Source organism: Gallus gallus, chromosome 2 (assembly GCF_016699485.2).
Source record: "Gallus gallus isolate bGalGal1 chromosome 2, bGalGal1.mat.broiler.GRCg7b, whole genome shotgun sequence".
Taxonomy (NCBI): Eukaryota; Metazoa; Chordata; class Aves; order Galliformes; family Phasianidae; genus Gallus; species Gallus gallus.
In genome coordinates this window covers 88,555,829-88,582,539 of record NC_052533.1, presented here as the reverse complement: position 1 = coordinate 88,582,539, position 26,711 = coordinate 88,555,829, and the positions used below count along the sequence as shown (strand labels likewise).

General features: G+C 39.2%; 1 protein-coding gene across 1 annotated transcript in view; it reads left to right on the top strand.

Moving 5' to 3' along the window:
• LOC101748694 (dentin sialophosphoprotein-like) overlaps positions 1 to 26,711 on the top strand; it is a 33,307-nt gene that overhangs the window by 4,318 nt on the left and 2,278 nt on the right. Inside the window, exons 5-15 of the mRNA XM_040696428.2 lie at positions 4,760 to 4,793; positions 10,694 to 10,744; positions 12,513 to 12,590; positions 14,479 to 14,615; positions 15,157 to 15,276; positions 15,786 to 15,816; positions 21,715 to 21,736; positions 22,341 to 22,365; positions 22,989 to 23,027; positions 24,826 to 24,927; positions 26,567 to 26,672. Of these exons, the coding sequence (XP_040552362.2) occupies positions 4,760 to 4,793; positions 10,694 to 10,744; positions 12,513 to 12,590; positions 14,479 to 14,615; positions 15,157 to 15,276; positions 15,786 to 15,816; positions 21,715 to 21,736; positions 22,341 to 22,365; positions 22,989 to 23,027; positions 24,826 to 24,927; positions 26,567 to 26,672 (745 nt within the window). The remainder of the gene's footprint in view (positions 1 to 4,759; positions 4,794 to 10,693; positions 10,745 to 12,512; positions 12,591 to 14,478; positions 14,616 to 15,156; positions 15,277 to 15,785; positions 15,817 to 21,714; positions 21,737 to 22,340; positions 22,366 to 22,988; positions 23,028 to 24,825; positions 24,928 to 26,566; positions 26,673 to 26,711) is intronic.

The following is a 26,711-nucleotide window of genomic DNA, read 5'->3' as shown; positions in this document are numbered from 1 at the left end:
GTGGGGGGAAGAATTAGAGTAGTAGTCGTGTATTTTTCATAAAGTTCTTAGCTCTTAGGAAATTGGAATTGGCTTTTATTATGTACTTTGAAAACAGTTGAATGTTTATTGTAAACTGATTAGAAAATACAGTTTTACGTAGGTTCAGTCATACTTTTTATTGTACCAAGTGTCACAGGGATATTGTGCTAGAGAGGAAATCGTGGAGCGGAGTGTCTTTTTTTTCCCCTGTGTTTTGAGCAGTTCTTTGTATGGATGGTCCCAGTAGGGTAAGCATCACCTCTTCTATTAGCTGTCTTTGGAGCACAGATGAAGATTGTCCTGATTATATCAAGGATTCCCACTTCCTGTCTTCCCACCCTATGCTGGGAGAGTAGGAATGCTCAAATTCAAGAGAAGAATCTGGGTCCAGGACTTTGCAACCTCATTAGGAATAAGAAATCGTTAAGCTTTTTTCTTCACCATTTATGTATTCTTGATTCTGCTCTACCTCTTGCCACTGGTTGTCATGCATAAGAACTGGTGATAGAAAATACCCCATGTACAGGCAATTTATTTGTCTGTTGGCATGGTATTAAAATCAACTGTGCTTGGAAAAAGGATTTATTTTAGTACTTGGTTTACTAACATAGGTTTCAGGAACTGGAAACGTTGCCTTGACGTTATGGTGTTTGTTCTGTCTCAGAAGTGCTTAGTATGCTGTTAACCCTCTGCAGCTTATTTTCATGATTCAAACTGCTTTAAACTGTAGAATGTTTCCTACACAAAAAATATGTTTGTGTCAACCTCACACTGCAAGCAAAACAGGAGACTCCTGGAGTCTGTTGAAGATAACTTCCTGGTCCAGGTATTGGACAGACCAACCAGAGGAGAAGTGTTACTCAGTCTGGTGCCTGCCAGTGTGGAGGAGATTGTTAAAGTGGTTAAGATTGGAGGCAGTCTGGGCTGTAGCAATCGTGCCTTGGTTGAGTTAGTGATCTCTAGGAACGTGGGCACGGTCAAAAGCAAGTTCAGGACCCTGAACTTTGGGAAGGTGAACTTCAGGCTGTTTAGGGAATTATTGGATGTGATCTCCTGGGAAGCTTGGGGGCAAAGGAGCAGAGCTGACAACTCTTTAAGGACACCTTTCTGAAAACACAAGAGCTCTCCAACCCACAGCACAGGAAGTCCTGTGAAGGAGGAAGGAAACTGGTGTGGCTGAGTAAGGGCTTACTGAAGGGAAAAGAAGGAACAGTGCAGACAGCAGAAACAGGGATGAGTGGCCTGGGTAGAACACAGGGATGAATCTGGACTCAGATGTCCAACTAGGGCACAGATGTAACTGAGCTTGGTGAGGGATGTGAAAAAGAAGAAATTCTGTAGGTATATTGATCAGAAGAGACAGGCTAAGGAGAGTGTGCCCCCTTTGATAAATGAGAAGGAAGAACTGGGTACAATGGATGTAGAGAAGGCTGAAGTACTCAGTGAGTTCTTTGCCTTGGTCTTAGCTGGCAGTCCGTCTTCCTGAGCCTATTGTGTTATTGTGTCCTCTGAGCGAGTTTTGGAGGATGCAAAATCTGTCCCACTGTATGAGGGGAGCAAGTCTGAGGCCAGCTCATGAGGCTGGGTGTGTACACATCCGTGGGTCCAGATGACATGCATCCCAGGATCCTGAAGGAACTGGCCGATGTGATTGCCAAGTTATTCTTCATCGTACTTGAAAAGTTGTGGCTTTCAGGCAAAGACCTCCATGACTGAATAAAGGGCAACTTCACTCTCATTTTTAAGAAAGGGAGAAAGGAAGAACTGGGAAACTGCAGGCTGGTGAGCCTCACATCTGTGCCTGGGAAGATCATGGAGCAGGTCCTCTTGGAAGCTATGTGAAGGCATGTGTGAGATGAAGAGGTGATATGAGACAGCCAGCATAATTTCAGCAAAGGTAGATCGTGCCTGACCAATCTCTGTGATGGAGCGATGGCATTGGTGGACAAAAGAAGGGCAACTGATGTCATTTTTCTGGACTTTTGCAAGGCCTATAATGTGATCCTGTAATACCTCCTTACCTGTCAGTTAGAGAGATAAGGATTTGAAGGCTGGATGAAGGTGGTGAATAAAGAATTGGCTGGCTGGTTGCAGCCAGAGGGTTGTGGTCAATGGAGCTATATACAAGTGGAGACTAGTGATGAGTGGGGTCCCCCAAGAGTCAGTCCTGGGACCAGTGCTCTTCAATGTATTTATCAGTGATGTAGGCAATGGGGTTGAGCATACCCTCAGCAAGTTTGCAGATGACACCAAGCTGAGTGGTGCATTTGACACAGTAGAAGGGTGGAACGCCATGAGAAGGAACTCGACAGGCTTGAAAAGTGGGCACATGGGTATTTTCTGAGGTTCACTGAGGCTCAGTGCGTGATGTTGCACTTCGGTCAGAGCAATTGCAGATATGTGCACACACTGGGAGAAGAACTCATTGAATGCAGTCCTGTGGAGAAGGACGTGGGTGACCTGATGGACCAAAAGCTTAACAGTGAGCCAGCTGCGTGCTCTTGCATCTGGGAAGGCCAAATGTTTCCTGGGCTGCATCAGAAGAGGAGTAACCAGCAGGGTGAGGGAATTGATTGTCCTTTTCTACTCTGCCCTTGTGAGGTTGCATCTGGAGTACTGTGTCCAGTCCTGGGGCCATCAGCACAAGAAGGTATTGGAGCTGTTGGAGTGGGTCTACAGGAGGATGAGGGCTGGAGCACCTGTCCTATGATGACGGGCTGAGGGAGCTGGGCTTGTTCAGCCTGGAGAAGAGAAAGCTTTGGGGATACCTCATTGCATCCGTCCAGTACCTGAGAAGAGCTTATAAACAGGAGAGAGACCAACTTTTTACACAGCGTTGTTGTGATAGGACAGGGGGGAAATGGCTTTAGACCAAAAGAAAGGAGATGTAGGTTAGATGTTAGGTGAAAATTCTTTCTTCAGAGGGCGGTGAGGCGCTGGCACAGCTGCCCAGAGAAGCTGTGGTGTCCCATCCCTGGAGGCGCTCAAGGCCAGGTTGGATGGGGCCCTGGGCAGCTGAGCTGCTGGAGGGCAGCCCTGCCCGTGGCCGGGAATGGGGCTGGGTGGGCTTCGAGGTCCCTTCCAACCTAAGCTGTTCTGTGTATAAATGGAGTTTCTGTTAATTTGCTGCTAACGTAGCTTATGTGATTTCAAGGGTGTATGTATTTAGGAAGAATTAAATGATATTTAAGTAATTAACTGCATGTGAAACAGTGTTTTGTTAGATAACCCTTGACCTTGAAATGTGTGGAAACTAATCTCAAAGTAGATATTTGAGACGGTATGCCTAGGAGTTTGGAACCCTGAAAGACAGCAGTTTTTGAGTTTTGACTTCTCATAGTTAGACACTTTGTTAAAAGTTACTCTAACTTTTCACAGTCTTAGCTCAAAAACAGTTGTTGCAATTTGCTTGTGACACAAGGACAGAGAAAAAGTTTCTTAATATGTGAGAATGTTCATTCTCAGTGTAGTTTTGTTGTTCTTTTTTCTTTTGTTTTCCTCTTGCTTTATTTTTAAGGCACTCACTAGAGAAATTCCATTTTACTTGTGACCCATCAGTCTCAACTGCGGAACAACATTTTTAGTATTAAAGCAGTAATCCAAGTGCAGTTGAAATTGATTGTCCAAAAGTGCTCAGAAACTTTCTTTCAACAGCAGCTCACAGTTGCTAATATTTTTCAACGCTTCTCTGAAATGTTAGGGACTAACAGCTGTTTACTGTAAAACTGGTGTAGAACGACAAGTGGTTGTATGCATAACAAGAGCACTTGTGGCAGGATAACTGGAAGGAAGACCCTGTGTTCCAAGCTTACAAAATCCTGCTGAGTTCATACAACACCATCCACTCAGCTATCTGTGATGATACTGGGGTTAAGTGACTTCCTTTTTTTTTTTTTTTTCTATTTTGTTTTTAGCTACTGTGAAAGATGAACTGCTTAGCTTCTTGAAAAGAAACAAAACTGTTGTGTCAGTCTTGATTCTTACTGAGCTGTCACACTGACATGCGACATCTCTTCCACGGCACTGAGTACTGCAAATAGAGCACTGAACTCCATGGAGTGCTCGTGAGTAAACAGCTGTCTTGCTGTGAATGATGACACTTCTTTTCATTTATTTTTTGGTGGCAAGTTTGTGCATATTTGCTAAAAAGGTCTCAAAATGAGTCAGTACTGGTTTTAGCCACTTTTTAAAATGGAAATTTAAGTTATTCTTTTTCTCAGATGCTTCCAAAAAGTGATCTGTTCTGGATTCAGCTGATGAAGGCACTTTTCCCATTCTTCATGACAGAATAAACTTTCAGGAGACTTGCCTACCCTGGAATTTTATACAAACCCACCCAATACGTTGGGGAAGCTATTTTTTTGTTAGCTTGTTATTCTTTTCTGTGTGAGGTTTTTTGTTTTTTCCTTGATGGAACTACAGTTTTTGGAACCTTAGGGGCTGCAGTCATGTGGAAACCAAAGTTTTGTCTGGCATCTTAAAATTTCATTAATACCAGGGCTTTCTTGAAATTTACCTGATGTTAACTGTAAGTATGCTTTTGCCAGTACTTCGAGCTTTTGCAGATAATCATAAAGGCTCATTTTTTCCTATTTGATAATGGAAACTTTGGCCTGTATTGTAATTTGTCTGCAAAGGCTTCATTCAGGAAGTACGGGGTTTTTCCTTCAAATGGCACAGCACATTAATTTATTTTTCTTATTTTATTTTGGGATGACTTGCATCTTCATTACTAAAGAAAGAAGAAGCACTGAGATTCAAGACTGTCTATTGTAAGTATAACGCTTTTATCTTTCCAGCTTCTTAGTGTAGATACTGCTTGGGGTGTTTAATATTTGTTGCTTTTTCAGTAGTTTGTATATTTGCATTTGTCAGATCTGTACGCCTGTAACTATGGTTCTCTTTATATGCTGAACGTTTTTTGAGGTATTTATCTAATGAACTGTTGAGCTAATAAATACTTACTAGTACGAAGTCTTAATTTTGCCTTTCCACTTCTAAGTACCTATATATCTGTTTAATAGAGGAATAGGTAGGCTGTATCTTAGTTTCTTACCTTCCCAAGCTAAACTGTCTTCTGCTTGTTGTCAGCTTCATGCTCTCATTGCTAAGCTTCAGGCAGTATACTAAGAATCTATACAAGTAGGCTAACACAGCACTGCTGCAGATGCTGCTTTACCTGTGCTGAACTTGCCTAGCTGCATCACAGGAATGTTATGCCTTTCTTCATTGTAGTGTGGACTTGGAGTAGCAAAGATCCACTCAGTGTAAACTAAGTTGTTGGGGAACGTCTTCCCCATAAAATGAGAATATGGATCCAGACTGACACGTGCCAAGAAAATGACAGTAAGTGGTAAAAGACTCAAAATCTGGGATATGACTTGCTGCGAAATGGTGCGCTGTAGAAGCACGGATGTACAAGATTTTAAAGTACCTCAAGCAAAGAATACTGGCATATATGGAAGCAGTGATTAAAAACCACTGTGAAGATTATAAAGTGGAATGGGCATACAGTTATCACAAGAAATAAGCCTTTCATTTCTAGTTCATCTTCTTAGCATGTTCTCCTAAGAAGTTAGGCTTGCAGAAGCACATTTTGGCTTTGATGTCTGTTGTTCAGTATCTTTTGAACCAGATTAGTCAAAATGGATTCTGGGTACCTATCTGCACAGAAAAAAGTGATGTCAGCCCTACACTGAGGGAAGTGCTGCAGGCTGAGCTCACCTCTTACTGCACCCTGAAGAATCTGCACAAGAGAAAAATCCAGCAAAAGCACCGGTCGGAGTCTATTTTCTAAGAGGTTGGCCTTCGTTATCTGCACCGGTGGTTTCGGGCTGAAAACAGAATGTCAGTGCAAGGCACATCATTCAAACGTGTGAACAACTCTGAGACGTTCTGCATCAGTAGACATAAGATCTGCATGCAGTGCTCCTCTTGTTAGAAATGTTGGTAACGCTGCTTCTTGACAGAAATTCTGCAAGAGTTCTGAAGATATCCATGTCTCTGCAGTGTCCCGTGGGTTTTCAGCAGTGCAGAATTTTATTGATATCTCAGTAAGAACAGATTTCTTTGGCCACGGGTGGAATATTTTTAGAGGAAAATGGGTTTCTATACCATTCTTTGGATTTCATATTGGAAAAGATCATTAAGAATAGTACTGATGATGAATATAATCTTGTAAGATTGATTACCGAAGAGGTTTCTGCTTCAAGAATGTAAAGTCTTGTTTTGGAGGAGTAAGGCAAAAAATGCATAGTATGAAAATTGGAACTTGATTAAGAAGACAGAAGGAAGTGTGACATCAAGACCGTAGGAAGAGTGGTGGGATGCAGGTGTCTGTTGCAAGGACCTACGTTTCTGGAAAGCTTATTGATTGTACTGTGGGCTCAGCATTCCATGAAGGTTCAAGGTAAGAACATATGGTCGTTTCAGCCACACCATCTCCTGACATATCATGTTGAAGTCTTTCAGCTGAGGTATATCTTATGGAAATGGCTAAGTCCCTGATTGTTAGGGAAAGTAATCTTCATATGCAACTTAAGGAAACAAACTGGAGCCAACTTTTGGAGTAGTCACAGCATCACGGGATACCAGAAGGCAGAAACTTTATAAGGTGTGCTTTATTTAATCCAGAAAATCCCAAAGCACAGTAATCTATGTTGAAGCAATAAGCATCTTTTTACTTTTAATGTAGAATGAGTATACGTACTATTGATGTCTCCTTTATTCTTCTTTATCTGTTTTGACCTGTACTTCACTGAAGACCTGCACATGGGAAGCCAACTTTGTAAGCTATTATTACGGTTGTCTTGTCCAGAGAAGGCCAAAAATTAGCCTGCTGAAGTTACTTGTGTGTCTTAGGGGTGAACATGCTTTTCTGTTTGCTTCTGTTCTTTTGTTTGTTTGTTTGTTTTGGAGGGGTGGGGAGGAGAGCTATTAATTTAAAGCAGATACAGAACTTCTCAAGCTCTTCAACGAGCTTGAGAATGTTTTACCTTGAGAGTCTGTAGCTCCATGAAATCCATTGATGTGCTCCGTCACTGAGGTGTAAGGATAAATAAAGCCTGAATATGGCTGACCTTTTTATTTTAAAGAGCTGATGAATTCTACAATTTGCGGGCATACAGTGAGGATGAATAAATTGTAGACAGAATATTTGTGGATTACCTGGTGATAAGCATGGATATTCTTAACATCCATTATGTGAAGTATGAGTCCATTGTCATTTTAGGATATAATTTCCTGGGATGCTCTTATTGCTTTTGTGTGCTGTTCTACTGGGTATTATCAAACACTCCAGTGAGAGTGAAACCTGGCAACATGTTCAGAGTGGAGTTTGAAGAACCAGAAGCAAAAATGTATGGATGTTGTCCAAGTGAAGGATTAGTTTTCTTGGAAATCACCCGGGACAAAACCTGATGGGTATCTGAAATGTGCACTATTTGAAGAATGAGTACTTGAGAAGATGAAGTTGTACGTTTAAAATGTTTTGCATTACCATCAGCCATGTCTTCCTTTCTGCAGAATTAGTAATAATACATTCCTTTGTCAGTCGGGAAGAACACCACCAGTACAGCTATCATTCATAAACCAGAATGACTATTTCCCACAATTGTTTTAGATGCCGAGTGTTTCAAGCAGTGGCGAGTGTGACAAACCTGACTGTTCAACTGTGCAAACTTGTTGCCTTTAAAATCAAGCCAGGAAATAAGTCTGTTTACAGATGATTGTGTTTGGAGGAGTACTGCTTTCTATAAGAAAGACTTGTGGATACCGTTCAAGTTTCCACATGGCAAAGCTATCAACAAGTTAGTTTTGTGTTAGGCAGAACTGGGTATATGGTTGTTTTTGTTTTCTGTCTGCTCTCAAGCAGTTTAGAAGAGAGAATCTAAATAGATGACGTGGGAAAAGAAGATACTGAAGTTCTAGGACTTTACTGAGCTTTGATTTAACTTAGAAAGTATATGAATTTTTGTTGTGTGATCTCTTTGCACAATGGTAACTCTTCCAGCTGTAGTTGAGGCAGTTGCATCTGTGTGCTCAGGGATCAGGAAGGGAGGAGATTTGAGCATTTCTTTCCTACGACCTTTTGGCTGAAGAAGGAAGAAGTTTGGAAAACTGTTGTTGCTTTGAGCAAATAGATTGTTTGTGCGCTTCACCTCTTGTATTCAAAATCTATCTGCTCTGCTGAGTTCAGTGTGTTGCTGTTGTGGAGTAACTGAATTGGTGATATCTGACAGTCAGTGCAAATGTGTGTGCATTACAAATACAGGTACCGATACGGGAGGAGGAAAACAAATATGTTCAGGACAGTGTCTCTGAATATTAAAAGGAGAGGGGTTTAGGGTGTTTTTTTTTTTTGTATAGATTGCTAGTATCTGGAAAATATTCCATACTAAATAAAATTGGTATTCAGAAGGCATTTCCTGAGGCTATGTCATCTAATTTCCTGCTTGAATTAGGACTGCTGCCAAAGTTGGATCATGCCTTGCTTATCGAAGCGGTGAACGTCTCCAAGGGCAGAGTCCGCTACCTCCATTTAATCAATCTGGAGTTGCTGCCTTCCCTAAAGAGCTTTCATCCTAACTAAGTAAACCTCTGCCTCCTAAGTAGCAATCTGTTTTTTCTTTGTTATGCTTTTGCCACCTCTTGAAATGGTTTGACTAGTCTTTGTAACTGCTGCTTGAGTATTGATGCAATTAAATCTCCTCTTAACCTCTACTTTACCAGAGTAAACAATCCCAGTTGCCTGTATAGACCCTCAGAAGGGGGTTTACCTTGTTTGCAGAGAATTGCTTTTGGCTGGTGTTCAACTTAGCATCTGTCAGTGCTTGTCAGGTTCTTAGTAACTGTGCAGCTGCTCAGCTTGTGCTCATAAATGGCATTAATTCAACTGTAAAGCTGCAATTCTTAGGTTACTTAAAGTTTCTTTAGTGCTCAGTGTTCCCAAGGTTCTGCTCAGCTAAAGCTTTGACATCAGTTGTATTCCTGCATTGTCTGTGAGTTTGCTGATGGCGTTCTGTGTGTCCTCAGTCAGATTACTGATGAAGAGGTTAATTGCAATGGGCCCTGTCTGCTGAACACCAGCAACTGGGTTGCTACTCATGCCTCTTTGAGAGTGGAAGTGCAGCTGATTTTTTTTTTTTCCAGCTTGTTTATCAGTCTGATAGGCTTTAAGGGAAAATACTACTTCTCTGGTTTTGAGATATTTAAGAAATACAATTTAACATTATTAGTAGACTAATTACAAAGCCATGGGGCTCATGAATGTCAAGCTTAAGCGCTAGCATGCAAATCTAGCATCAGTGCATAGGAAAGTGTCTTATTGGTTAATAACTTCTGTTAAGCTGTTAGCAGAGACTATTACAGCTATCTGCAGATGTTTGAAAACAAGGGAAGGAAAAAAAAAACCATGCTGGGTATCTTTGGTGGTAGTAGGAGTTGTAACTGGTTTGTTCTTGTGTTTTTCTTAAGCTAGACTGTATGTGTATACCTCAACCATGTTGCAGCAAACTAGAATAGAAGAATAGTATTCCGCAGGTGCCCATTGGTATTATTTAGCTTTTGACCATGTTGTCAGGGCCTGCTGGAGCTGAAATCCAGCTCAGGCTGCATGCAGCCTAACAGAGCAGCTCCGGAATTAATTAGTTTTTGTACTTGCAAAGTATCTGGAGAGCCTCCTTTGTTTATGCTACCATGAACTTTGAAGCTTTTTACTGAAAAAGCTGGATAACTTACGTCCTTCTTGATTTCTCACAATTACTTATACCCCTCCTTTATGCTAATAGTGTAATTGTTTGCAGAATATTTGCAGCTTTGATCTGATTTATGGTTCTGATATGTGCCTCTTCACTGCTGATCTTGTGCAGAAGAAGGAGGAAGCCTGTGCTATATACAACGTACAGTATATGCTATGAGCGTGGAAAATCTCTTCAAAAATAAGAATTGCATGAGAAAATGAGTAGTCTAATTTTTCAAGTTTTTAAGCTAAACATAACTCAGATTTGTATGATCTGAATTGTATGATTTCTGTGTCAGTTTTCATTTATTCCTGGTTGTCATTTCCAAAATGCTGAGAGCATCATTAAAGCTCACTTGAGTATGTCTGTGTATATGGATTTAAGGGTGAATGGAGCAAAGGAAAGAAGTTCCCAATGAAGGGGTCATGTTCAAAAAAGCTCGTTTAAACATTCACTCTGAGATTGATTAAAAATATGTACAGTTGCCTGTGTAAAAGTACTGTTCGTCATGCAATTTAATGACTTGGGACTATCTGGGCTGTAAATATTTAGGTAAGAGTTTGTCTATCAGGCACCTATACTGCTGGATCTGCTTTCATACAGAATACCGAATAGCTAAAATAAATAATTAGATGATATAGAAAACAATTAAAATGAAGTAATTGGTTACTCTGTGTTTTTATGGTACTTATCTATATGTTTTATATACTGTATAAGTGAGGAAGGTGAGCAGAAATGAAGACTTTTTCATATTTGGAAAAGTTAAGTTACAGAAGAGAAGTGTACCAAGGTGAAATACTGTTGCAAACTGAGCCTATATTAAACAGGCATGATGAAGATAACTGTTCAGGTCTTTAATGTGGTTGGATAATCTACTGTGTACTTAACAGCATGTGACAAGAACTGATCTGACTGTCAAACTGTCATCTTAGGTCCTCCAGCTCCCTTCCGAACTATGATGAGCAATGAAACACAGAGACCAGGTATCTGAATATATGTGAACTAACCTTTTTAAATACAACTTTGAGCATCATTAAAATAAAACCATCAGAGCTTTTGTTCATTGATTTATTAAGAAGTAATGCAAGTTACCAAACATTTCTTTTGTGCACTGGTTATTTTATTTAAGGAAAGTTCTTAGATGGGTATTTTCAGTGAAAGAATTCAGTACCTGAGGCATCATAGTGTTTTTTCTTCCTGATTATCTTTTATTCTTTTTAGATCATTTAGAGCATTTTGTAGCATGCTTGTATGTACAAATACAGTACAGTGAAAGTTTAACAGAAGCATGTAAAACAAGATGCATTTCCAAATAAATAAAACTAAGAAGACCTGTAAAGTTTTGGTGGATTTGGCCTCACTGTCCTGTGGCGGGAGTTGTCCTGTCAGGTATCTTCTGTCACACTTAAGTTCCAACAGATAATGCATATACATTAAGTGCTGGCATTTTGTGACGTATTTTTTTTTTATATGTGACATTTGGCTTGATGGCAGTGAAAACATACTCCTAATGGAGTGAATATAAGAGTAAACATGGAATTCCCTGTCCTGATAATGTTTTTCTTTAAAGGTAACCTGGTATCCTAGAAGGACCAAAAAAAAAGTAACACATCGTTCAGTGCTTGAAGTTCCACTTCTGTTTGCTTGGATTTGAAGAAACTGCCAGTGGTTATGAATCCTCTCAGGAAATGTACTAGGTTGAAATACGCTTAAAATCATAGAACCATAGAATTGGTCAGGCTGGAAAAGACCTTAATGATCATTAAGTCCAACTGCAGCCTAACCATATTACCCTAACTCTAACAACCCATTGCTAAATCATGTCCCTGAGCATCACATACAAATGGATTTTAAACACGTTCAGGGATGGTGACTCAACCACCTCCCTGGGTGTATGTATTACTTGTAAGTAATTAGGAAGATAAGTTCTGCACATTTTTCTCAGATTAAAAAAAAAACAGATATTTTAACACTTGAGCATACTCTTTTATAATAGACAACACTTGAATACATTTATTGCCTCATCACATTTGTTTTACCGATAGGTGTAGCTGGTGCTCTCAGTTGACCAGGAACACTTCGAAAGTGTTTTTGGACAGTTAAGGATGAAACCAAGCAAATAAAACCCAATGAGGAGTGAGAGAGACCCCTGGCTGAAACATTTCTAGTTAATGCTCAGGAGTGAAATGAACATGATTGTGCAGCTTCTGGTCCGCCCAGAGGACGCAGAGAGTTTCAGTTAGTGCCATGTTAGTGAAGTTATGTTTATTAGATTTAAGGCGATATGAGTATCAAAGTCCAGATTCCAAACAAGTAGTTTAGAAACATGAAGGGTGCAATATGAGCATCAGAGTTTTAGCAGAAATGAGATGCAGGTGAATTGGTTAGTTTTTTTAAAATTCTTTTTTTTTAATAACAACTGACATGGTCTGGGACAGGCTATGAATGAGAACTTAACAGTGTTTTGTCAGTAAATTGGATTCTGTTAGATCTTTTTTTTTGTTTCTTTGAATCTCTTAAAGTCATTAATTCCTTACGTGTAAAAATGTTATTGAAAGTGTAGCACTGGAGTCTTCTTGTGAGTGATTGAGATCCTATCCATTTCTCTTCCACACTTCAGAGTGAAAATTAACTTTGTTCCTCTTAAGTCTCAATTAGAGACTCCTGTAACATCATAGATATTGAATGCAAGCTGTCTAATGCACTCGTTCATTTTACTGTAATATTTATTTGTGTATTTTTTTTACCTAGTGAAGAGAGGACTCACAAAGGACATAACATGTCTGAAGGATTTCATTAATGATCCCAAAAGAGAAGAACCTCTAGTTGGTATGTTGGTTTTTTTGTTTGTTTGTTTTCTAAATGCTATGTCTTTGTATTCTATATGTGTTTTGAAATATGAAGTGATATTTCAATGTTGTTTCATTATGTAATTGATGTTGGGTATTTAAAGTGATATATCTTATACGTTATACTTTTTAAAGTTTAACTTGTTACACAACCATTGTAAAAGCTACCTCTTCTATGCACCTTACTCGTTAGATAATTACTTCCTGAAGGAACCATCTCAGTAAGGATGCTTTTCATGGAAAACAAAAAGATTGAGATTGGAAGGACCATCTGGAGGTTGTCTTGTTCAACTCCCTTGCTCAAGCACAATCACCAAGCACGTTGATTAAGACTTCGTCTAGGTAGCTTTAGAATATCTGCCAGCAGATGGAGACTCCATAACTTCTGCAGATAACCGGTAGTTCTCACAGTGAAAAAGTGTTTCTTTATATTCAGAAGTCATCTCCTGTGCTTCAGTTTTAACCCATTGCCTCTTGTTCTGTCACTGCACACCAATGAGAAGAGCCTATATCTATCTTCTTTGCACCTTCCCTTCATGTGTATTTGTACACGCTGAGGTTCCCGCCTTCTCTGTTCCAAGCTGAACAGTCCCAACTCTCTCAGCCTTTCCTCATATGAGAGGTATTTATGTTCCTTCATCATCTTTGTGGCCCTTTGCAGAATTCCTTCAAGTATGTCCCTCTCACTTGCTCTGGAAAGCCCAGAACTAGTCATAGTACTCCACATGCAGCATGATCGGCTCTTAGTGGAGATGCCTCTCCTGCTGCCAGCACTCCTTATGCAGCCCAAGTTTACAAGAAGACTTTTTACTGCTAGTTATAAGCATCAGATCTAGAGATTTTTGAGTGCTGCTAAGCTGTAGTCTGTCTTTCAGTGACGTCTAGGAAGGAAATCAAGCAAATTGATTTTCTCTCCTGCTAGTTCTTAAAATAAATAAATGAAAGATTTTATCTAACAAAAGACTCAATTTTATGAAGAGATTATTTGTAGGAAATCAGCGGGAGACAAGTCTCATGCTTTCATGATCAACAAGTCTCAGCTTTATTGAAGCACACGCAGGCATTTATACGATAGTTAATGAGCTACTACATATGCCAAATTGGGTTCTCTTATTGGTTAGTTCTTTACGTGAGAAAGTAACCTTCAACGCTAGATACCGTGATAGTTCCGTGATAAATGCCCGAATGTTTACCACATACCACTCAATTTTCTTAATTGCAGCCTGTTCTTATCACTTCCCTGCTCCTGAGGGCAGCACGACCTCGCCTGGTTTAATGAGCAGGGCCCTATCTCCTTACCAGCTGCATCCCATCATGGCCCCTCTCCCGGAGCCAGTGCTCCGGGTCCCAAAAGCTCTCCACAATTATTGTTATTTCTGGATATGTTTTGTGCTACTCAAACGTTATAATTTGCTACACAAATTGTATTTGATTGAGTGGTTTAAATTGATTTGTTTTTAATACAGAACTTTGTGTGGTATTTCCTGTCTTCATTTTCTGTTTGACTGACTGACATGTGTCCGTTACTTATCTTCTGTGGCTGTATTGAAGGGAATGTTCTTTTTTTTTGCTCCTTAAAAATATCCTGGGCAGGAGAGTAGCTATATATTTGTTTTACTGAGTTTGCAAATCTTCCATAGCAGTTTTTTTTTTTTCCTCTGAAATAAAACATCATAAAGAAAAGAATTTAATAATTTAATTGATGTGGGTAGTAAGCCTGACCTTTGTGATCCTGAAAGTGTTGAAATTCTGGAAATTGAATACTTTTCTTTATTAATTTTGGCTTTTAGTGAGCATCTTTGAAGAAAATACTTCTGTTTATAAAAGGCTATTATAAATATAGATGTTTGTAATTCTTGCTTTTACAGGCTTGGAGCACGTTGTTGAAATCAGATTTGAGGGAAGAAGAGAGCCGCATTATGAATGCAAGCTGTGTGGGTTTAATACAGAGATGGCACCCATGATAGAACATCTTAGTGGATATAAACACAGAAGAGCATACATAGTGAGTCATTTTGATCACAAGATACTATCTTTTTTTTTTTCCTGTGAATACCTACATCAAGTTTGAAGTTTAAACCCCCCATATGGTGTCACTAGTAATTACTTGACTGAGTCTTGATGGGTCAGATCAACATGAATAGCTATAAAGGTGTGAGCTACTGAGAAAATGTGATCCAGAGGTGCATGTCTGCATCTACTCTTATGTCTGTTCTTAAGTATTTTAATCTCATCTGAGATCAGGTTCTCAGGCCTTGGTTCTCTTTCATTTGTCAGCATACCCATGGTATTGTTGAATACTGTATAGAGCATGAAATGTTACCTTTCAATTGCAAACTTCATGTAGTATCCAAATTCTGTTGTGAAGACTGCCTATCCATTTTCAGCATTAACATTTAACTAGTTGTGTTATGGAGGAGAAACTACCTACTCATACTCAAAACTATGTTTACTAGTCCTTAGAAGCTTGTCCAAGAAATGAAATGTGCCTGTTTTTTAATATATGACTTTTGACATTGCTCATCTAAAGCTGTTTTTGTCAACAGTCTAAAGAATTTCCAGAGAAAATGAAGAGAAAGGCAACAGACGTAAAAGAATGCAAAGTCTCATTTCTCAAAAGAATAGCAGGAGAGCTAGAGAAGACTGAAGGATTAAAAATGTATAAGGTAACTGGAAGTAAATGTTAAATATCCAATAATGTATCTTTAATTAGTGCATTTACGTTTGACCTAGTAAGTTTTAAAAGTACTACTGACAAATGGTGTTAAATTCTTGTGTGTGACTAGAAAGTGTAGTGCTAAGTAGAACCAAGACTTAAGCTGAAGTCGCCCTAAAGCATGTGGGGAAAGGAACAGTAGTCTTGAAGTTTCTGTGGAAAAAAAATGAAGTTGTTGAAGAAGTTAATTTGTTCTTAGTTGGAAAATGTCCAGTTGGAGATTTTAGTGCTTTACTTCAGTGATTCTTAACTTGCACAATTTAACTTTTCTCAAATGTATGCGCTTTTTCTCTCAAATTTAGTTTGTGCTGCTTATATATAATCTGCAAAAGTGTTAGCTAGACTATGCTAGGACAAATAAAAGTACTTGTCTGTAGAGACAGAACAGTTGCAGTAGGGACTACTGTAATGAACTTTCAATCAGAAAAAATCTAATATAAAACTATGTCTGTTTCCTAGATTGAAGGTTACATAAGACCAAGTACCTCACGTAAGTTTATATATTATTTGAATATAACACATTTGATATCCAAAATCAGCTTAGTTTGAATTACTGCATGAACTTGAAGGGTTTGACTGTTTTTAAATGTTAAAATTGTAAGTAATATTACAGAATGTTTTCTTTTCAAAGTTTTTTCCAGTTTTTGTGAATTTGAAATGAAGAAAGACATTTTTAGCTGCTTGGTTCTTGGAGGTATTTAAGATAACTACAATAATTTTCTAATCAAGAAAAGTGGAGAAATATAGAGATACAGCTTTTGATGGATTTCTTTGAAAAAACTGATAAAACTTTTTCCACCTCATTTCAGTCATCAAAAGGCATACAAATCAGTGCTGAATTGCTGCTAAAAGTGGAAGTTATCTTTTTAAGCAAATTTATTTGAATGAGCAATGGAAAGAAAACTTTCCAACGTGAAAACAACATCTTCCCTCCATACAGCATATTTGAGTTATATCATTTGTTGCTATAGATGGTCTATGGTGCTTAATAATTCCAACCTGAAGAAATATGTACTTGCTACCTTTTGACCCTAGTAATAGTAGTATCTGTAGTTTCATTGGAATGGGTGCAGGTTGCTTAGCATATGTCAGTATGAATCCTGCTTGTAGTACCTACCACAGCGGTGATTTATTTGAAGTGATCAATGATGGCTTTTGTTGTTCTTATGTTGTTCTGCCAAACAAAGTAGCAGAGACCCTTTTGGAGCTTTGTCTCCTTCTTTGAAGGAGATAGAATATGACCCATTATCCTGGTCCTGTAATCCTCAGTTCAGAGTAAACTTTATGTATGAATTCTAAAACCTCCAGAACTATTTGTGTGTTTCTAATCACCACAGTCTGAACTGTTGGTCAGAATCTTGCCATAGAGGTTTTTAGCAAGTTAGGCTCTGGTACCTTGCTCTTTATAAATCTGAATGGATGTTGTTAACATTTCTTCTTTGTATGGGAATCTTTTGGAAACCGCTGCCTATTTTTCTTTATAATGTAGAAGGTGTAATACTGAAAGTTCATCTTCTAGAAGAATTTAAAATATTTTAAGTATTCCAGAGAAATAATGATCCAGATTGCTAGTAAGTGAAAAACAAAATAGCTGATAATCAACTTTCGGGTAGGCAGCATTGTATAATGCTAACATGAGTAAAGTTGTATGAACATGATAGTATTTGACTTCAGTGCTTACTGCCTTCTGTAGGACTGAAAGACATATTCAGGTATCAACACAGAACACTTAAAAAAAAAAAAAAAAATCCCATGCAGTTCCACAGGCTATGAAGAACTGGAAGGAACAGACAAGAGTGTTGTGGTGTTCTGCTTTGATTAGGTGATAAGCACAGCAGTACAACATCGAGTTTATTCCAAGATAAAAACCCTCTACTTATTTAGAAGGAATTCATGCTTACTGGCCTAACAGCTGTGTGGGTTTAGAGTAGATCACACTGTTAGCGAATGACTTTCATCTTCAGAGCTCCCTTCTGACAGCAAGAATGAGTTTGAGGATGTAGTTAAGAAATGTCATCTGGGTAAGAGACAAAACAGACATTAACACGTAAGTTTTGGCTACTGCAGAGACACATGCAAAACAAACACGATTATGTATCTTTATATGCATTTGAGAAGCTTTGGAGGGATTGATTTGTTGCTTTCCTCAAAGGAAAAATTATTTATTTATTCTCTAAAGAAAGATCATCTGTTCTTTATCTTGAGCTTCAAATGAAGGATACTACCTTATTAAGGTAATTCCAGTAATCTCTTGCTTAAAGTAGAGAGCTAATGAGCTTGAAGGCCCTGTGACATTCTTATTAAGTGTGAGAATGTGTATAAATACAGTGTGGTAATATAGTATATGAATTTCTAGTCTAATTTAGTTTTTGAATTCTGCTTGCATCGATATTTTCCATTCTAAAAACTAATGTTAATGCTACTACAGAATGGAGCTGGAAACTGAAAACAGATCCAAAGATTTAGTTTGCTGCTTTGGACAACAGTCTTCAGATTGAGTTATTTCTTATTTGAAATTATAGCAGATAACTGGGGAAGTTTGTCTGTCTCTTCAGTGGGGAAGTGGTAACTCCATGTGTCAGTACAGCATAGGAAATGACAGGCTGATCAGCCTTGCTAAAAAGGACTTGATGGCTTTGGTGGTTGCCAAGCCAATGGAGTACTCTCATTTCACATAAGGTAATCTTGCCCCACCTGAAGTGTTACACAGGCAGCAAGCAGACTGAATTTTCTTATTCCCCATTGTTAGATACTGGTAAGATCAAACTTTGAATATTTTATCTAGTTATATGCCTTCTAACTCGAGAAGAAGATGGAGAAATTGGAGAATATCTAGCAGAAAGGTGTGGTGATACTCAAGGATTGAGAGCATTAGGCATGTTTGGATGGGAAAGAGTACTTATGACTGCCCTTATAGTAGATTGCTACAAAGGTAATAAAGCTGAAGTAGTTGGTAACTGCAGAAAGTGAAATAAGAGATTATAGCCATGGATGGCAACTTGAGAGGCTGAACTCAGGAAAAACTTATTTCCTAGAGGATGGAACAGCACTGAAACAGATTATCCATTGGTAATGAATTCTTCATCCTCAGAGGTTTTCAAGACCTGGCTATATGAAGTTGGCAGTAATCCTCCTTGAAGTGGGAGGTTGAGCTGGATGGTTTAACTAGAACTCTATGATCAGAAAGCTATAACAGCATCAGAACTGCAAAAACATAATACAGTAGCTTGTATGACTGGAGTGCTGATATGGATGGATAGAGGCTTCTTATCGAAGTTGCAAACAATCCAAAATTGAAGTCGGGCAGTTTTTCTTGCAGGTGCTGGATGGGTCATCGGGGAAGGGGTTTTGCACATTTTACCCGCAAGGAAAGAACACTGAAGAATGTGATGATCAGTGTCAGCCTTAGTTGAGATGATCATGAGATTATAATCATGACATTCCTGGTCATCAAACTGGAGAAAAATGGATTTGATGGATAGACCACTCACTGGATAAGGAATTGACTGGATGGCCACACTCAGGAGAGTTGCATTCAGCAGCTCAGTGTCCATGTGGAGACTGATGACGAGTGGCATTTTTCAGGGACTGATGTTATTTAACAACTCTGTAGCTAACGTGGGCAGTGGGATTGAGTGCATTCTCAGCACATTTGCAGACAACTCCAAGCTGAGTAGGTGCAGTTATCATGCTAGAGGAAGGGGATGTCATCCAGAGGGACCTGGACAAGCTTGAAAGGTGAGCCCAAGCCAACCTCGTGAAGTTCAACAAGGCCAAAAGTGCAAGGTCATGCATCTGGGTTGGGCCACTCTCAAGCACAGATAGAGGTTGGCCAGAGAATGGCATGAGAGCGGGTCTGAGGAGAAGGATTTGGGTGTGTCGATTGATGAAAGATTCAGCATGAGTTGGCATTCTGGGCTGCAAATGCACTTTGCCAGCTGTATCCTGGGTTGCATCAAGAGAGGAGTGACCAGTTGAGGGAGGTGATTCTGCCCTTCTGCTCTCGTGGGACCACACCTGGAGTACTGTGTCCAGTTCTGGAGCCCCCAGCACAAGATGGACATGGAGTTGTTGGAGCAGGTCCAGAGGAGGGCCATGAAGATGGTCAGAGGGCTAGGGCATCTATCCTACAAGGACAGGCTGAGAGAGCTGGGGCTCTTCAGCCATGTGAAGAGAAGGCTCTAAGGAGACCTTATAGTGGCCTACAGGAAAGTGGCCATTACCTGAAGGGGGCCTACAGGAAAGCTGGGAAGGGACTTTTTATAAGGGCAGGTAGCGACAGGATGAAGGGAAATGGTTTAAATTGGAGAGAGTAGATTTAGACTAGATATCAGGATGAAGTTCTTTACTGTGAGGGTGGTGAGACACTGGAACAGATTGCCCAGTGAGGTTGTGAATGCCCTCTCCCTGGAAGCATTCAAAGCCAGGCTGGATGGGGCTGTGAGCAACTTGGTCTAGAGGGAGGTGTCCCTGCCTATAGCAGGGGTTGGAACTAGGTGACCTTAAAGGTCCCTTCCAACCCAAACCATTCTATGATTATATAATTTAAAATCCTTAGGGGAATGGGGATGCCAAGACCCTGGTTTCTGGGAGAACTGCCTTCATCATCTTCAGAAGACTAGTAGCCAATATCCCTTGAGAGGCTGCCTTGAAAGGAAAAGAAACCCAAAAGAGATGATCAGTCTTCAAGGAGAACTCTCAAAGAGCAGAAATGATCCATTCCGGTATGCAAGAATATGGACAGGAGTAGCAGGTGGCTAGTGAGTTTGAAGAGAGAACGCCCAACTAATCTTCAGTGCTTAAAAGGAAACTTACAGACTTGGGGGGCAGGCTGCCAACAAGAAATATGTAGGCATTTCAATTGTATTTGGGGTGGAGTTAAGAAAACTTTTTGAGAAGGTCAGAAGAAAGGCTTCTGCCGAACAGCAGCAAAAGAGATAACCCACTGATGAACAGAGCAAGTAATTTAGTGATAAAGAACATGGAAAAGGCGGAAATACTTGTTGCTTTCTTCACTTTCGACTTTACTGAAAAGGTCTGCTTTCAGAATGTTGTACGTAGTTGTGGAGTTACAGTAGAGAGGAATTAGTTTAGGGACTGGCAAACTGAGCATGTGCAAGTCTGTAGGAAAAAAATGGGACTTGTCTGATGTTGGGGGGCACTGCTTGCTCTAACGAGTCTTGATCACAATCAGAGGAGTTCCTTGATGACCTGAAAAAAGCCAAATCTGCTTATCTTGAAAATAAAGCATGTGGCTACAGGGTGGACCAGACCTTATAAAAAATTATAGGACAAGTCCTTGTAGAGGTCTTCTATTGGTGTGTAAAGGCCAAGAAGATTACTGGCAACAAACTGCAGAGAAACTTGGCTTGACTAACCTGATTGCCTTTTGCAATGGCATGGGCTGGCTCTTTAGACGTGGAAGGTTGGATGTTGTTTTAACTTCAGGAAGCTTTCAGCGCACTTAGTATGGTCATAGCCAAACTGAGGAGATACTGTAAGTGTACTGTAAGTGTACAGGTTGGGTAAAAGGTATTACCTTTTTTTCCCTTAATTCTTGGTACTCATTGAATTGTTTCTGGAACAACATCCTGCATACACAAGAAATTCTGGTGAAAGAGTGAGTAGAACGCTTGTCAGCTATGAAGATCATGAGAGAACTGGCTCATACAGTGTGCAGGGCAGCATCAGGGAACTGGGTTTGATTAAGGCAGCAGCTAAGAATGTGATCTAATTACTGTCCTCTGCTACCTAAAATATGTCTATGGAAAAGGAGCCAGACTTCTTGAAGGTGCACAGGGAAGGAACATGTGTAGCACAAATTGTAGTGAAGGCAATACTGATTGAATAGTGGAAAGTTCTACACAGTTGAGAGGTCAAGCGCTGAAACTGCCTGCCTGAAGAGGTGGGAAATTGCCTTTCTTATTGACTTATAAAATTCAATTGGACTTGGGCCTGAGCAGCCTGATCTAATTTTGAGGCTAGTATATTGAAGTTAGCAGAACCTCAGTTGTTAGTTTAAGTAGCGCAAAGTTTCTAGCCTCTTGTCTTCATCTTTTCAGGTAAGGAGGACTTAATGTATGTCATTTGTCCTGAGAATCAGTACTTAATATGTTCAGTACCTGGAACATATTAAGAAGTGCTAAGTTGTGTATGATGCAGTAACTGATTGTCTGAAGCACAACTACTGTCTTAAAGATAATCTTGTTTTACTGAGCTTTCCCTCCTTTCTAATTCGTATAGGTTGTACTGGCTGGATAGATCATTAGTCCTTTAAAAGACTGCCATCACTTCAGAGCCAGTTACAGATTGGTTTGTGTAATGCTTCTATTGCAGTAATATGATGGAAACCCTATGATGGTGCTAATCATTCTTTTTATTTTTCTAGCCCCATCAAAGAAGAAAGCAAGGTGAGAATATAACTTCCATAGGGGAATCAAAAGAGATTTTTTTTTTTATGAGAACAATTTACTTGTTAAGTACATCTTTTCTGTAACAAATATCACATACAGGGAAAATATATTGTCTTTCCATTGTACTTCATCGTGTGTAAATTGCTTTCTGCCTCAGAGGAAAAAAGCTGAAATAAAATACAATATTCAGTTTATACAGAGTGGTGATTTTTGAAACGTTACACAGCTTACACAATTCAATAGCAGTCTGATGTACTCCTGCACAAAGACTGCAATTCAGATGTCAGGGTGTTACCACTTTCTTTGGGATGCCATTGCCTAAGCTGTAGAAAAGGCACCTGTGTTCATATAGAAAGGAAAAAAGTTTCCATTAGTTCAGTCACCTCCTTTAGCTGATCTGTGGACTTCTTCAGTACAACTGTTTTTTGAGTGTCAAGTAAAGATCTTTAAGAAAATACAGTGTTTTAGGTATAGAAAAATGAATCCTGTATTGTTAAGTTCTATACATTAAGAAGCTGAAATATTTGATCCTAGTCATCAAAAGTAAACCTGACATTTTAGTGATCTTTTAAATGTCTTAGTATTTCTCTTTCTTTTTAAGGTGGGAAGATGATCATAAGCATGAGGTATGTAGAAGTAATAATTCTGCAAATGTCTCAAGTTTTAGCAGTTTCCTTATGCTTGCTTTGTTTTTTTTTTTTTTTTTTCTGAAAACAACTGCTTTTGGGCTTCATTTCTTGTTTTACTGATAGTATTCCAGAAACAAAGTAACTGACCTTGTGACCGGAGTTTTATGTTCATCGTGCCACAAGGGAAATTAATACTGTACACCAGGATATTGACCCATTCAGGTCACATGATTTCTGTTCAGAAGCACTGAGTCTGAGACCCAGTGTCTGCAGGCCAAGTGTCCCAAGTTATGCTGCAATATCCACTGTCTTGCCTCTCTTCAGAATAGAGATGTTCTGTTCTGAAGGTTTGGTTTAAATCTTACAGTAAATATAAAGATATATCATCCTTTTCTTTTCTAATTCAAAAGCGAAATCCTAAATGATCTGTGTGTCTGACCCAAGGAGCTAGCTCTGTGCTATTTGGAGTCTAACACAGTTACAGCTGTGACATAAAAATACTGTCTTTCATTTGTGTTGACTTTTGTTGTTGGATAAAAGGTTAAACAGTCTTGTTTTGTATGGGAAGGTGTTACAAACACTGTGTTCATTCTTCTAATTTTTCTTCCCCAATCCCACAGAATGATCCTTTTTGGAAACAGAAAGCTTTAGAGTTCTTGGTACGTATGTCAAATAATTGTGATAAGAATTTCATAAGTCTTAGCAGTTGCAGAGCTTCACCAGTGTGAAGCACTTAATATTGTAAAGGATCCATTGATTACTGCTCAAATTCATTTGACCCCAACATTAATTTCCAAGGTGCATTTTTATGGACTTTGCCCTTTGAAAAGCTCAGAACAGCATGCTGGTTTCAGTGTGAACGGTCTCACTAGTCACTGGACCATTCTTCTCTTTGCTGAGGAGCCACCCTAACAAGCAGCTTTAGCAGCTGATAACACCGTTGGAGTGGAGAAGTTCTGTCTGTTCAGTTGCTGTTAGCAGTGGCATAGTAAACTTCGCTGTGTTATTGTAATCACAGAATCATAGAATCACTAAGATGGAAAAGATCTCCAAGATCGTCTAGTCCAACCAGCAGTCTACCACCATTTCCCCCACTAAACCACGTCCCTTAGTATAACATCTGAATGTTTTTTGAGCACCTTCAGGGATGGTGACTCCACCACCTCCCTGGGTAACCCATTCCAGCACCTGACCACTCTTTCTGAGAAGATATACCCAACCTGAAACTCTCCTGGTTCCCTCTCATCGTATCACTAGTTACGCAGAAGAAGAGGCCAACCACTGCCTTGCTACCATGTTTTTTCAGGCAGTTGCAGAGAGCAGTAAGATTTCACTTGAGCGTCCTCCAGACTGAATAATCCCACTTTCTTCAGGCACTTCCCTTAAGACTTGTGCTCTGGACCCCTCACAGCTTTGTTGCCCATCTCTGAACATGCTCCAGGGCCTCAATGTCTTTCTTGTAGTGAGGGCCCAAAACTGAACGCAGTACTGAGTTGTGGCCTCACCAGCGTTCAGTACAGAGGGACAATTACTTCCCTGCTCCTGTTGGCTGCACTATTTCTGATACAAGCCAGGACATCTGACTGTCTTTTCTGTTTTTCTCAGTGAAAGTCTGAAGTCTTGTTTTGTTAAATACCTTACATGAGGCATTACATCATTTCATTTGAGTCTGAATTGCTTGTTTCTGCTCTGAAAGAACAAGTCAGCTGTTTTGAGAGGTGTGCTTCATTATTGTCTAAAGTGTTTTTCAGTCTTTTTTTTATTTTAGTCTGTTGTTATTTATGACTTTAGGAAGAGTTATAGAAAAAAAAAATCTGGAGATAATCAGTAAACTACCAGAAATGCTTGGTAGTTGTTGACGTATCTAATGAAGAGGTATCACATATACTCCATGTGTCTTCAGACTATTTTTATTCTTTTAATTTTCTGCAATCATTCATAACTTCATACACTTACTTATTATTGTGATTTAATATTGAAAAGACAGATACACATAACTTTTCTGTACTTTATATAGTTACGTCAGTATCTTTTATAACTATGTATCCCAAAAGCATGCATAGGAAAATTATGGTAGAAACTTTCATCCTTTTGTTACCAAAATGACAGAATCAGAGGCATTTGATGAAGTTGCTGAAGTTTACATTTTATTGCGTTTTTGACAAAAAGCATAAATTTAACACTTAAGTCTGTAACAGAATGTTCATTATTGTCAGTATGGGATTGCTGCAGACATCAAGGGTTACGTTTTGCCTCTTACCAGGGCATAATTATATTTACAGTTATATGTTTTCAAATACGTGTCTGTGTATGTACTTATGTGTATTATATATTTCTTGTGTGTAAGTTAGTGGTCTAACCTTGGTTATACCAAAATGAAAGTATAATTGATCTATTTGTGTACGTGACACTTAGGTGTCCCAGTGAGCTAGCAATTCTTGCTGTGTTTCTCAACAGGAGACTTTTCACATCACCTCAGACTCAGAAGCAACACGTGTTGTTCGAGTTACACAGGAACTCACAGAAGCTTTAAAGTCCTTTTGTGAAAAGAAAGCAGCAGTAAGTGACTTCATCTTGACCAGAGTTGTAGTGATGTTACCAGTGGGAGGCAAGAAATGGTTGAACAAATTATGTTAATGTCCCGCCGAACTGTCACAGTTCAGACATAGGCCAACCCTCCCCATTCAGATATATTTAAATTATTTTACAATTTTGAAGTATCAAATTCATTAATTGCTTGGCACGTTTCTCTTAGTTCTTCATCACGTTCCATCTGGTTTCTTTCCATTTTGCATGTGTTTCCTGCCCTGATTTGGGCTCCATTTCACATCATGATGTCTGGTTGTCATCCTTACTTTTCATTTGGTCCCTTGCTTGATAGCTTTTCTTCTGTGATTAATCAAGCATTTATCTGTTACCCAAATGTGTCACTTTTTCTTTCATGAGCATTTGGGTAAATGTTTTACTGGTAACTCTGCTCCCAGTTGAGATCTTTAATCTCTGAAGATGAAGGCAAGAAGATATTCTGCCTTTTTTGGATGCCCTTACAAACCTTCACAGCTTCTTTGCAGGAAACCTGAATACCCACAGAAAAAAGAGTGTGAAGATTGACCAGAATCTGTACAAAAATGACTAACCACCTCTGGCAGCTACTGACCCATAAAATTTAGCATGTGTTTTTCTGAAAGAAATTTCAGAATGGATTCTTAAGCATTAACAATATGCTTCATATCAGCTGAATGATGGTAACTCTCTTTACGCTTTCGTCTCCAATGTATGTCACTACCTTTTGGAGAGCTACACTTTCAAATTGTCATGCATTTGCTGCTCACTAAAAAACCAACAGGTCAGGAGTCTGCCTACATGCTGGGCTACATCAGCTTGAAGGTTACCATTTCCAATTTCCTGCTAGGGGATAGCAGTTTGAAGTTGATTCTTATAGGAAAAATATTTTTGCTGTTCCTATTATGGGATTTACTGAAAAGTACAAAATGTTTCTGGACAAGTTTGAAGACCTTTCTCATTTAAAATGCAGACTGGACTATTTTGAAAACAACAAAGGAAGCAAGAAAGTGCCCAATCTGGATTCTCTTGAAATTGTATAAAGCCTGCAGATTGTGTTGGCATTGAAAATAGTTGAGGGCCTTGAAAAAACATTCACAAAAAGGAAGGGGCTGGAGGCTGGGGCTGAAACCAGCTGAAGTTAACAGTGTCTGACATGTGGTCTTTGCAGTATTTTGTTTTCCTCTTTCCTATATATGCCACATTTTGCCGTGTGAGTAAAATGCAGTTCTCATGAGCTAGTTGAAAATTGTCATTTAATCTCAGGCAGTAGCTGAGCCTTCCATTCTGCATTCCCTACCTAGAGACAGGATTTGCATATACACCAGTTTTATATTTCAGTCAGGTGATGTTGAAGGATATGGAGCAGTAAAGAAATTTGAAACAGGTGATATTGTCATCCCCAGACACCTCATTCTGTTCCCCAGGTTCACACCTCTTAAAAAGTGCTTTCTAGTTGTAGTTCATGGTGGTAATTGAGACCAACAGAGCAAGCCATCCTTCATATGGAGTTCACTGCCACCTAAAACTGTACTTTGTTAACTTTCTATGAGGAAATTGTTTTGATTTTTTTTTTTTTTTGAATGCTGAAGATTTCAGCTTAAAAACAGACATTCTAAACTTTTGCTTAATCTAGGTGAATTATACTAACAGACTGAGGCCATTGATGCCAATGTCTCGAGGTGGATTTCCTGCAAGAAAAAACTTCTCAAAGCCATATAAGCCATATGGAAAATACAAAGGTAATGTAAACTCTTTGTTCTACTACTGTAAGTCTGCTC